Genomic DNA, 13,407 nt, shown 5'->3' with positions numbered 1-13,407 from the left:
CATGGCTGGCATCCCGATAGCTGTGACAGCTGTGACTGTCCCAGAACAATTGTGTTATTTATTAAGCCCTTATCATGTGCCAAGCACTGTACTAAGCTCTGTATTAGAGGAGTTGGGTGGGTATTCATTAAATAGTATTTTATTTATTGAGCGCTTATTATGTGCAGAGCACTGTACTAAGCACTTGGAATGTACAAATCAGTAACAGATAGAGACAGTCCCTGCCCTTTGACGGGCTTACAGTCTAATCGGGGGAGACAGACAGACAAGAACAATAGCAATAAATAGAATCAAGGGGATGAGCATCTCATTAAAATAATAGCAAATAAAAAGAATCAAAGTGATGTATATCTCATTAGCAAAATAAATAGGGTAATGAAAATATATACAGTTGAGCGGACGAGTACAGTGCTGAGGGGAGGGGAAGGGAGAGGGGGAGGAGCAGAGGGAAAGGGGGGAAGAGAGGGCTTAGCTGAGGGGAGGTGAAGGGTGGGTAGAGAGGGAGCAGAGGGAAAAGGGGAGCTCAATCTGGGAAGGCCTCATGGAGGAGGTGAGCTTTAAATAGGGTTTTGAAGAGGGGAAGAGAATTAGTTTGGCGGAGGTGAGGAGGTAAAGAGGTCATCTTTACCATGACTTGGCCTTTAATAGTCAAATCTGTTCTCTCCACCAAAGTCCCCTAAAAATATTTTAGAGTTCAAGTTTGAGACCCTTCAATGCCTTTCAGAGCTCCAGGAGGCCTTCCCCGACTAGCCCCAGGACTAGCCCCAGCCGGCCCCAACAGTCCCCCTTGGCGGACGACATGTCAGTATCTGACGATTCCACTGGCTCCGTCACTTTTGGACTTACTTTCGTCAGCTATGTCTTCTCACTTGGTCCTGCTGCACGTACAAAATCTGTGTCGACCTGCGATCCCCATTCGACTGTAAATTCCTCAGAGGCGTGGGACCATGTCGTTTACTAACATCGGTTGTGTGACCTTGAGTGAGTGAGTGATTGGTGGGAGCTCAAGGCAGGCTATGGAAAGAGTATAGGCCTGGATGTTAGGGGACTTGGGTTCTAATCCCAACTCTGCCACTTGCCTGCTGTATGGCTTTGGGAAAAATCACTTGGGTTCTCTGTGCCTCAGTTTTCTGGACTGTAAAATGGAGATTCAGAACCTATTCTCCCTCCTACTTAGGCTGTGAGCACCATGTGGGATAAGGACTGTGTCTACCTGTTAAATGGATTTACCACAGCGTTTAGAATAGTGCCGGGCACATAGTAAGTGCTTAACAAATATAATGATAGTGATGATGATAAATAATAATAATGATAATAAAAATCAAGGACTTCAGTTCACCTTGTAGCAGGCTCCACCCAAATCTTACACTTCTCTAGAGTCCAAAGTAACAAACTTGAGCGGGCTTTAAGCTTCCAAATTACTAACCCAGGGTAATGTTGTTTCTTAGAGTGAGTAAAATAAATATTGTGGTTCTTATCTACTTGTTTGGTTGGTAGCCACCTGCCCACTGGGAATCCCAGCTTTTACCTGTGAGAACACACGCAGAGCCTAAGGAATGGCAGTTAGAAGATGAAGTTGAGGCTGGGCCCCTAATCTTCACATGGCAGAGTTGCTGGCAGTTAGCCCGGATGACAAGCTCCTAGGCAGTGCTCCCTGGACTTCTATGGCTGATAAACTCAGCCTGTGGTGAATATGTTGACTTTTAAAGAAATGAAAATCAACAAAAACAACCGGGGCAAAATGATAAGCAGTGTGGTCCAGTGGAAAGAGCACGGCCCAGGGAGTCAGAAGGACATGGTTCTAATTCCGGCTCCATCACTTGTGTACTCTGTGATCTTGTGCAAGACCCTTCTCTTCTCTGGGCCTCAGTTTCCTCATCTATAAAATGGGGATTAAAAGTGTGAGCCTCATGTGGAACAGGGACTGTGTCCCGTCCAATTAACTTGTATCTACTCCAATGCTTAGAACAGTGCTCGGCAGATAGTAAGCACTTAACAAGTACCATAATTAATTAGTTAATTTATCCAGGCCCTGCCACATACCTACTGTGTAATCTTGGGCAAGTCATTTAGCTTCTCTATCCCTCTGGTTTAGTGGCAAGATCCCGGGCTTGGGAGTCAGAGTTCATGAGTTCTAATCCTGCCTCTGCCACTTATCAGCTGTGTGACTTTGAGCAAGTCACTTAACTTCTCCATGCCTCAGTTACCTCATTTGTAAAATGGGGATTAAAAATGTGAGCCTCAAGTGGGACAACCTGATAACCTTGTATCTACTCCAGCTCTCAGAACAGTGCTTGGCACATAGTAAGGAAATACCATCGTCATCATCATCATCATCCTCCAGTTTCCTCATCTAAGGAGTATGGATTAAATTCTTGTTCTTCCTCCTTCTTAGACTTTGCATCTCAAGTGGGGCAGGGACTGTTTCTTCTGTCTGCCCCAGTGCTTAGTATAGTGCTTGGAGCCTATTAAGAGCTTAGCTAATACCACAGTTATCACCCATCCACCACCAAAGTCTCCTCCAGCTCCCAGAACTATAATTTGGGTATTTGTTAAGGGCTTGCTAGAGCCAAGCACCAGGTTAAATACCACATAATTGGAACCAATGCATTCTGTCCCCCTTACAAGATCACAGTCTAAGAATGGGTACTTAACCCCCACTTTACAGATGAGGAAACTGAGGCACAGAGGAGTTGAGCAACTTGTTCAAATCCACAAATGGGCAAGAAGAAAAACCAGGATTAGAGCTCAGGTGTCTTTCCACTAGCCTCCCTTTTAAATGGACCCTAGGAAAATTACCTTCCCAACCAAGGAGGAGCAAACCGCTGTATCTGAACACGCAGGGTGATGATGTAGAGGAGGATGTTTTTCTACTGCCCACAAAGTCTACATGTGCTTCTAGAGTATGCAGATTAAGAGAAGCAGTATGGCTTAGTGGCTAGACCATGGACCTGGGAGTCCAAAGGACCTGGGTTCTAATCCCAGTCCCGCCACATGACTGCTGTATGACATTGGGCAAGTTAGTGGAAAGAGCCTGGGCTTGGAAGTCAGAGGTCACTGATTCTAATCCCAGCCCTACCACTTATCAACTATGTGACTTTGGGTAAGTCACAACTTCTCTGTGCCTCAGTTACCTCATTTGTAAAATGGGGATTAAGAATTTGAGTCCTACGTGGGACAACTTGATTACCTTCTATCTACCCCAGTGCTTAGAACAGTGCTTGGCACACAGTAAATGCTTAACATATATCATCATTATGAATACTGTTATTATTATTCTCAATGCTTCAGTTACCTGACCTGTAAAATGGGGACTAAGACTGGAAGCCCCATTGGGGACATGGACTGTTTCCAATCTGATTACTTTGTAACCACCCCTGTACTTAGAATAGTGTTCAGCACACAATAAGTGCTTTACAGATACCGTAAAATGAAATGGCATAATAATAATAATGATAGCATTTAAGTGCTTACTATGTGCCAAGCACTGTTCTAAGCACTGGAGGAGATACAAGGTAATCAGGTTGTCCCACAATGGGGTCACTGTCTTAATACCCATTTTACAGATGAGGTAACTGAGGCACAGTGAAGTTAAGTGACTTAATAATAACAATAATGTCAATAATGTTGGTATTTGTTAAGCGCTTACTATGTGCAGAGCACTGTTCTAAGCACTGGGGTAGACATAGGGGAATCAGGTCATCCCACATGGGGCTCACAGTCTTAATCCCCATTTTACAGATGAGGTAACTGAGGCCCAGAGAAGTTAAGTGACTTGCCCACAGTCACACTTGCCCATAGCTGTCAAGTGGTGGAGCTGGGATTACAACCCAGGACCTCTGACTACCAAACCCGGGCTCTTTCCACTAAGCCAAGCTGCTTCTCTAAGATCTACCAAACACTAGTGACAATTCTAAACCATCCTGCCAGAAAGACTAAGATGTTAAATCGTGTGTGTGTTTCCATGCATGTGTACATGGATGCGAGCATTCGTTCAATAAATCAATTATATTTACTGAGCACTTTCAGTGAGCAGAGAACTGTACTAAGCGCTTGGGAGATTACCATACAACAATCAATCGACTCATTCCCTGCCCACAATGAGCTTACAGTCAAGAGATTAGGTTACAGTCTAGAGTGCATGTTTTGTTTTGTTCTGTTTTGTTTTGCTGTTTGTCTACCCCGTTTAGACTGTGAGCCTGTTACTGGGCAGGGATTGTCTCTATCTGTTGCCAAATTGTACATTCCAAGCGCTTAGTAGACTGCTCTGCACATAGTAAGTGCTCAATAAATGCTATCAAATGAATGAATGAATGAATGAATGAATGAATGAATGAATGAGAAGCAGCGTGGCTGAGTGGAAGGAAACCGGGCTTGGGAGCCAGAGGTCATGGGTTCTAACCCCGGCTCTGCCACTTATCAGCTGTGTGACTTTGGGCAAGTCACTTAACTTCTCTGTGCCTCAGTTAGTTACCTCATCTGTAAAATGAGGATTAAGACTGTGAGCCCCATGTGGAACAACCTGATGACTTCGTATCAATCCCAGCGCTTAGAACAGTGCTTTGCACATAGTAAGCGCTTAACAAATACCATAATTATTATGAATGAATGAATGCGGCGTGATTCCTAGAGGTGTAAGCGGGTCAGAGCAGCTGTCCACTAAGCCTCTCCGGCTCACTCTCTCTCTGTCGGTCCTCAGATGTATCAGTCCAGTCCTGGCGGTGGCCAGTCATCCTGCAGCAGTGAGCCGTCACCCCTCGGCAGCACCGCCAACAACGACAGTGGAGTAGAGATGAACATTCACAGCGGGGGAAGCCTGGGAGACCTGACAACGCTGGATGACAACCCTCCCGTAGTGGACTCCACGGTCTCCTCCGGCACATCAGCGGTCAGCCTGCAGCTGAGGAAACACATGACGACCATGCAACGACTCGAACAGCTCAAGAAAGAAAAACTCAAGACGGTCAAAGATTCCTGTTCATGGGCGAGCCCTGCTCCGCAAGTCAGAAACACCAAGCTGCCTCCCATATCGGGCAATGGTGAGCTACCACAGGGCCTCTAATAATAATGATAATGTTGGTATTTGTTAAGCGCTTACTATGTGCAGAGCACTGTTCTAAGCGGTGGGGGAGATACAGGGTAATCAGGGTGTCCCTCGTGAGGCTCACAGCACTTAGAAGAGCGCTCTGCACATATTAAGCGCCTAACAAATACCAACATTATTTATTATTAAGATAATCAGATTGGACACGGTCCCTATCCCATACGGGCCTCACAGTCTAAGTAGGAGAGAGTAGAATTTAATCCCTATTTTACAGGCAAGGAAACTGAGGCCCAGAGAAGTGAAGTGACCTTCCCCAAGAGTCACAGAGCAGACAAGTGGCAGAGAAACATATCTTGGGTCGCCCTAAACCTTTTCTCGATCTGTGTAAAGATGTTCTCTTTTACGATGTATTCAGATTTTCAGGTTTATTGATTTTCAGATCCTTAGTGTTAGTGTGCCTTATTTCCTGAGTACCACCAATGTTCTAGGTACACTTCAACTGGGGCATTAGAAATGGTCTCTATCCAGTGGATTTGTGCTCAAGGTTGTGGCAAGATACAAACCCAGAGGGCGGGGAAGGAGTTACCACATCTGAATAGTCAGTGATATGATTCCGGGTGTAGTAGAATGTATTTAGTTCTTCTGCTAGCCAACAGCACTCTACTAAACTCTGACATTGTGTGGTCAATGAATGAAATCCAAAGTATTCCCTTTGAAGAGCCTGAAGTTTCATGATAATGATAATGAATGGTATTTGTTAAGCGCTTACTATATACCAAGCACTGTTCTAAGAACTGGGTTAGAGACAAGGTAATGGGGTTGTCCCAAGTGGAGCTCACAGTCTTAATCCCCATTTTACAGATGAGGTAACTGAGGCACCGAGAAGTTAAGTGGCTTGCCAAAGGTCACACAGCAGATAGTGGTGGATCCGGGATTAGAACTCGTGACCTCTGACTCCCAAACCCAAGCTCTTTCCATTAAGCCACGCTGCTTCACTAAGTCATGCTGCTTCACTAAGTGACTTGCCCAAAGTCACACAGCTGAGAAGTGGCGGGGCTTTAATATATGCAAAGCACTGTGCTAAGTACTGGGGTAGGTGTAGTGGATAGAGCAGGGGCCTTGGAGTCAGTAGGTTATGGGTTCTCATCCTGCTGTATGACCTTGGGAAAATCACATCTCTGTGCCTCAGTTACCTCATCTGTAAAATGGAAATTGAAGACCGTGAGCCCTCTGTGGCACAGGGACTGTGTCCAACCAGATTTGCTTTTATCCGTCCTAGGCTTATACACCTCCTGGCACGAATACCATAATTGTTATTACATGATAATCAGAACATTCATTCATTCATTTGTTCAGTGGTATTTATTGAGTGCTTACTGTGTGCAGAGCACTGTACTAAGTTTTTGTTACAGTACAACAGTAAACACATTCCCTGCCATTCATTCATTCACTCACTCGATCATATTTATTGAGCACATACCGTGTGCAAAGCACTATACTAAGCTCTTGGGTGACTACAATATAACAGGAGAACAGGTATGGAATCCCATTTTACAGATGAGGAAATTGAGGTACAGGGACCTGGAGTCACTTGCCCGATGTCCCGGAGGAGGAAAGAGGCAGAGCTGGGATTAGAAGGCTCGTCCTCTGACTCCCGGTCTTCCTCGCTCTCTCCCCGAGGTCATTCCGATCCTCGGGCTGAGGGAAGTCACTGCCCTCTGGGCCCAGACGGGCAGGAGGTCGGAGCCAGAGAGCGAGGCCGGTCCGCCCATCCCTCTGACCGGACGGAAGGTGTCTCCGCCCCCCTTCCTCACTTTCTCTTTCCTCCCCGCAGGTTCTCTCCTGGAAGGGCTGGGCGGGTCCTCGGCCCCTCTGCCCAACCCACGCATCATGGAGCTGTCGGTCAACGAGGTGACGGTGCTGAACCAGCTGAACGAACGGCGCGACAGCACGGCCAGCACGGTCAGCTCCGCCTACACGGTCAGCCGCCGCTCCTCGGGCATCTCCCCCTACTTCTCCAGCCGCCGGTCCAGCGAGGCCTCGCCCTTCGGCCCCCGCCCCCACAACGCCAGCTCGGCCGACTCCTACGACCCCATCTCCACGGACGCCTCGCGCCGGTCCAGCGAGGCCAGCCAGTGTGGGGGTGCCCCGGGGCTCCTGAACCTCACGCCGGCCCAGCACTACAGCCTCAAGGCCAAGTACGCCGCCGCCACAGGGGGCCCCCCGCCCACCCCGCTGCCCAACATGGACAGGATGAGCCTGAAGAACAAGCTGGCCCTCCTCGACCCTCCCGAGGCCGCCCCGCCACCTTTCCGGAGGGCGCCGGGCCCCCGGCGGGGCAGCGACGGCCCGGCCTACGGCTACGGCCCGGCCCCCAGCTTCCCGCACGAGGCGGCGGGCCAGGGGGCAAGGAGGGCCAGCGACCCCGTCCGGCGGCCGGCGGCCGACCCGCTCTCCCTGCCCCGGGTGCAGCGCTTCAACAGCGCCGGCAGCGTCCACCCGCCTCTCCTGCCTCCCTGCGGCGAGCGGAGGAGCTTCGGCCCGCAGGGCTACGGCCGTCCGGATGGCCCGCCCAGACCCGCCTACTCGCCCCGGCCCCAGAGCATCAGCGAGAACGCGGCCCTGGAGGCCATGGCCGCGGGGGAGGCCGACGGCCCCGTGGGGGAGGACGACATCGTGCTGCCCGACGACGTGGTGCAGTACCTCAAGGCTCAGAGCCGCGGGGCGGCCGAGGAGAGCGCAGCCCCCCCTCCCTACCACGGCGAGGCCCCCGGGCCCTACCAGGGCCACCTGAAGCTGCCGAACCCCAGTCTGCAGGGCCAGCGGCGGATGGCTGTGGCCGACGCCGGCCTGAGCCACCCCGCCCCGCTGCTCCCCGACTGCCAGCTGGCCTACGGGGCCCAGACCGGCCTGAGCAAGAGCAGCATGCCCGTTCAGTGGAACGAAGTGAGCTCAGGGACGGTGGACGTTCTGGCCGGCCAAGCCAAGCAGCAGTTCCCTCAGGGGAACCTGGCCGTGGTGCAGCAGAAACAGACCTTCGGCCCCTACGTGAGCGGCTACGGGCAGCAGGCGCCGCCAGGGGGTCCCGGCGGCCCGAGCGCCCCTCAGCAGAACCTCCTGGCCAGACATGGGGGCGGGGGTGGGGCCGGCCAGCGGCTGAACTACCTGCCGCTCCGACCCCCGCAGGGCCCCCAGGGCGTCCCCAACATGAGCGCAGACCCGAGCCCCCGTCCCGGGTACGGCCAGGCTCACCCCATGCTGAGCCCCGACGCCATGGGTGGAGATCCCAACCAGCCGTCCCCCTCCTGCGGCCACATGGGGGCCAAAGTGGGCCACCCCGGCCTGCCCCAGCAGATGGACGTGGGGCCGCCCGACCCGCCCATGATGGTCCCCGGCCGGAGGGAGCCCCCCTTAGCCGGCACGGGCATGCACGTGGCGGGGCCCCAGCAGGACTACTCGTCTCAGCAGGAGACTCACCTCAACTTCTCCGCCCACCCAGAAGGGTACCCCCAGGCCACGTCGCTAATGACATCCCACCAGCCCAACTTCATGGAGTCCCAGCCGAGCATGATGGGCCCCGGCGGTCCCGGCTACCTGCCGGGAATGATGGGAATGATGCAGCCCCACCCTCCCCCGGAACCGAACCCGGCCGGTCGACCCCGGGGCGTCCGCTCCATGCAGCCCCTGGGCTACCTGAGACACGCTCCCACGATGGGCCCTGGGGCCCCCGGCCCGGACACGGCCGAGGCCGTCCCCAAATCGATGAGCGACATGGTCTCTGCCCCATCGCAGCAGACTCAGCAGCAGCAGCAGCAGCAGCACGCCGGCGGCCCCAGGGATCACAACATGATGTACTATTACGGTCAGATCCACATGTACGAACAGAACGGGAATTTCGAGAACCACTCAGACTGCAGAGTGAGACAGCAGCAACAGCAGCAGCATCAGCAGCAGCAGCAGTGTGCGATGAACATCAAGCCCCCCGCCATGCCCTCTCCAGGAGCCAATCAGGTGTCTAGCACCGTGGACTCCCAGCTTCTGGAGCCGCCTCAGATCGATTTTGACGCCATCATGGACGACGGAGATCACTCCAGCCTGATGTCCGGAACTCTGAGTCCCAGCATCCTGCAGAATCTCTCCCAGAACTCCTCTCGCCTGACGACTCCACGGAACTCTCTGACCCTGCCGTCCATACCCGCTGGGATAAGCAATATGGCCATCGGAGACATGAGCTCCATGCTCACGACACTGGCAGAAGAGAGCAAGTTTCTTAATATGATGTCCTAACGTAAAGCACAAGGATCGGAGGAACTCTCGGCTAAGCCACCTGATGAATGTGCTTTGGAAAATAATCAGTTTCTATAGTGTAGGGCTTTTTTTTTTTTCGAAAAGTATCAAATACATTAAAGGGATGGAAAGTTTCCAGAATCGCCCATACAGACTTCCTGAATGGTTTCGAGACAGTTTTTGCACTTCCATGTGCGTGGCTAGTAATCTTGGGGCTTGTTTTGCAGAGCACTGAGAAATGTGGCTGGGGGAAAGAAAACATGCAAACGAGCCATTGAAAGCCTTCCATGTAAACAGCACAATTATCCTCTGGCCGCCTCCTTTATGTCATTTGGCTAATGAAGGATTCTTGTGAGCCAAGAGCTCTTTCTTGACCTGCTCAAAGAACAAATTAGGGGGTGGTGAGAAGTGTTTCAGTCTGAATCAAAAGCCATACTCTATGTCTCCCGCTCTGAGGAGATGGGTTCTTAGCTATACGCCTCCAGTTCCAAGTCAGAAGCCCCAGCAGGATTCTTTCAATCAATCAGTCAATCAATTAATCAACCAATGGTATTTATTGAGCGCTTACGTACTGTACTCAGCACTTGAGAAAGTACAACACAACAGAGTTGGTAGTTGCAAACATTGATGCTATCGATGCCTCTTTATTTGTTTTGACGTCTGTCTCCCCCACTTCTAGACTGTGAGCCCGGTGTTGGGTAGGGATTGTCTCTGTTGCTGAATTGTACTTTCCAAGCACTTAAGTCAATGCTCTGCGCAAAGTAACTGCTTAATAAATATGACTGAATGAATGAATGAATCCCTGCCCACAGGGAGCTCACCACTTACAGGAGCAGAGGTCTTTGAGCAAGAAGCCCTCGGCTCCATGGTGGACAGCGTCACCTCCGTACAGCTTGTCAGAAAAGTGCCTTACCATGCTCTAATGTTTGGCAGCGAAGGCAACTCTTCCATTGAAAGTAGAGTCTCTAGCCAGCAAGACGTGTAAAATAAGCATATATCGATGCACCAGGCAGCGTGGCCGGAAAGACACGCTGACCGGGCGAGACCAAGATGGCGGCTCACTCGTCCGATGTGTTTACTCACTCGTCCGATGTGTTTACAGCATGGTTCGCTTCATCCTTTAGAATGTAGCCCTCTGCTGAAGGGAAGAACACCGTTCGTCGCCAAATACCTCTAGGGAAATGGCGATGCCGTAGGTTGGGAACAGACCCGATTCGGTCTTGAACCTTGGGATCGGACTGATGGATGGGGCCGGCTTGTGGGGCTACCCGTCCGCCGGGGCCTCCTCTCCCTTTCTCCTACTAGTTAGAAGTCTCAGACTAGGTCTTCTACTCAAGCAGACTGGGACTTTCTGTTCCCTTCCCTGGGAGGTCGATGCCAGGGAGGGAGATATATACGCTTTGCCAAAAGGTTCCGTGTTTTTCAGTGCTTTACCACGACAAACCCAACCGGCCTCTGGTTCTGACAACTGCCCCAGGGCTCGGAGGGGCAGTGATTTTCTCCCTGCCAGGATGACGATGGCCAATCTGCCCTTGTTCCTCTCCATTCCACTCCGACAGGGCTGGGGCCACCCTCTCACCAAGATACCACCCCACAGGTCAAGTTGGTTAAAGAAAGAATAATCGGTGCCATGTGGTGCCTCGGTGGCCAGGTCAACCAGGAACAAGACCATGCCAGCCCCCCCAACGTGGAGTGGGATGCCTGGGGGTGTCTCTGGCCCTGCCCTCAACACGCGTACAAGCTTTGGAGTTTTTCTGTGAAGGGGCCAAGCAGATGGATACAGTTTACTCCTCAGGACTCGACGCTGGTGTGGAGGGGGAATTCCATTGTTTCCCTGCCTTTCCGCTTTCCCTGGTGGCTTAGGAGATTCCAGACCACTGGAAGGCTTGGATTCCCAGATGGCTGGGGAAAGCCCCAGGCTACACAGGACAGCAAACCTTTTGATTGACTTGTACAAGGAAAGGCAAATCCAAATGCAAAACTCTCAAAGGTCCCAGAGAATGTCTGGCTTCATAGTGGTGTTCTTCATTCATGCATTCATTCATTTACTGAAATAGTATTATAACCATTCCAGGCTTGTATATATTCTGTATAGAAGACATCATTACTAAAAAAACCCCATAGGTGAATTGTTCAGTCAAATTTATATCACAAGAACATTTTTAGCTGTTTTCTACATCCTCTGAAATTGAGATAACATGCTCAACTTGTATATATAAGTCTTTTTGTACATTAAAAAGTAATTTTTTTCATAATTTATTTTGTTTGTCTGCTTCCTGTTTGACGGTAGCTAATACCGAGCAGAAAATCTATGGCATCCAAGTCAAAATTAGACTTTTAATTTTGTTCCTACGTCCGTAAATATAGACGGTGCTTCATTAACTAAAGAAATGTTGAAAACTGGAACATTTCCTAATCAGATTCTGTAGCAGTGATCTGATCATTTCTCATCCTTTTTAAGGAACCGTTTTTCAGCCTAGAGTCAAGGCGATCACAAAATGTGCTCTGTTCAGTCAGTCGATTAATCAACAGTATCTATTGAGTGCTTACTATTCACAGAGCACTCTACTAAGCACTTGAGAGTGTATGACACAACATAGTTGGTAGTCCCGCTCCCTGCCCACAACTAACAGCTTAACATGTCCAAAACAGAACTTCTTATCTTCCCACCCAAACCCTGTCCTCCCTTTGACTTTCCCATCACTGTAAAAGGCACCATCATCCTTCCCATCTCACAGACCTGTAACTTTGGTGTTGTCTTTGACTTCTCTCTGTCATTTAACCCACCTATTGAATCCAACACCAAATCCTGTCAGTCTCACCTTCACGACATGGCTAAAATTTCATGGAGAAAGGGGTGGTCTACAGTGTTGAGGGCAGTTGAGAGGTCTAGGAGGATTAGAATAGAGTAGAGGCTATCAGATTTGGAGACAAGCAGGTCATTGGTTACGTCAGGGAGGGGCGTTCCAGGGGAGCGAAACAGGCGGAAGCCAGATTGGAAGGAAACAAGGAGAGAACTGGAAGAGAGGAAGAGGAGACAGCAGGTGTAGACAACTCTCTCCAGAAACTGGGAGAGGAATGCTAGGAGGGAGATGGGGTGATAAGTGTAGGGCGCCATAGGAGTCAAGACAGGGTTTGGTTTTTTTTTAGGGGAGGGGATTTGTGAGTACATTTGACAGCCGTGGGGAAAAGCCATTGGAAAGTAAAAGTTGAAAATGGCAGTCAAGGAAGAAGAAGGGAGGGGGAGAGTGTTTTGAAAAAATACAAAGGGATGGGATTAGAAGCACAGGTGGAGGGGATATATTAGAGAGGAGGTGGAAGATCTCTTCTTGAGTTACTGCTTGAAATATAGGGAGAGTCGAACAGGGCAGAGGAGGAGGGAGGATCAGAAAGGAGCAGGGTAGATTTTAGGGAGAACATGCCTGATGGTTTGTTTCTATTTTGCTGATGAAGCGTGTGGCCAGGTCATTAGGGTAAAGATACGGTAAGGGCAGGGAGACCAGAGGCTCGAGGAAGGAGTGAAATGTCTGGAACAGCTGGCGGGGCCAGTGGCTATGGAAATGAATTAGGAAGGAGAAGTATTGTTGTCGGGCACAGGAGAGGGTCAAATTAAAGCAGGTAAGAATGAATTGAAGGTGGACAAGGTCAGAGAGATGATTGGATTTCTGCCAACACTGCTCTGCAGCTCAGGCACAGGATTGGAGATTTATCCAGAGTTGTGGATTAGTGGAATGAGATTGGTGGAGGGGCAGGGGAGAAAAGGAGTTGAGGTAACAATAATAATAATAAAGGTATTTCTTAAGCACCTACTATGTACCAAGCACTGTTGTAAGTGCTGGGGTAGATATCAGGTAATCAGGTTTTCCCATGCGGGGTTCACAGTCTTAATCCCCATTTTACAGATGAGGTAACTGAGGCACAGAGAAGTTAAGTGACTTGCCCAAAGTCACACAGCTGACAAGTGGAGAAGGAAGGATTAGAACCCACGTCCTCTGACTCCCAAGCACGGGCTCTTTCCACTAAGTGGAGAAGGCAGTGTTGAGGTCATCGATTTATGTGTCAAGAGAAGGTAGTTT

At 50.2% G+C, this 13,407-nt stretch overlaps 1 protein-coding gene across 2 annotated transcripts in view; it reads left to right on the top strand.

The window, feature by feature from the left end:
• The window catches only part of GLI2 (GLI family zinc finger 2), a 136,126-nt gene extending 126,217 nt beyond the window's left edge, over positions 1-9,909 (top strand). For both annotated transcript variants that reach the window (XM_039913424.1, XM_029074521.2), the window contains 2 exons: positions 4,700-5,039; positions 6,879-9,909. In XM_039913424.1, coding sequence (XP_039769358.1) covers positions 4,700-5,039; positions 6,879-9,331 — 2,793 coding nt within the window. In that variant the 3' untranslated portion in view covers positions 9,332-9,909. The remainder of the gene's footprint in view (positions 1-4,699; positions 5,040-6,878) is intronic.
• The last annotated feature ends 3,498 nt before the right edge of the window (positions 9,910-13,407 follow it).

Source organism: Ornithorhynchus anatinus, chromosome 1, assembly GCF_004115215.2.
Source record: "Ornithorhynchus anatinus isolate Pmale09 chromosome 1, mOrnAna1.pri.v4, whole genome shotgun sequence".
Classification (NCBI taxonomy): Eukaryota; Metazoa; Chordata; class Mammalia; order Monotremata; family Ornithorhynchidae; genus Ornithorhynchus; species Ornithorhynchus anatinus.
Note: the sequence above shows the minus strand (reverse complement) of the source record. Positions and strands in the feature narration are given on the sequence as shown.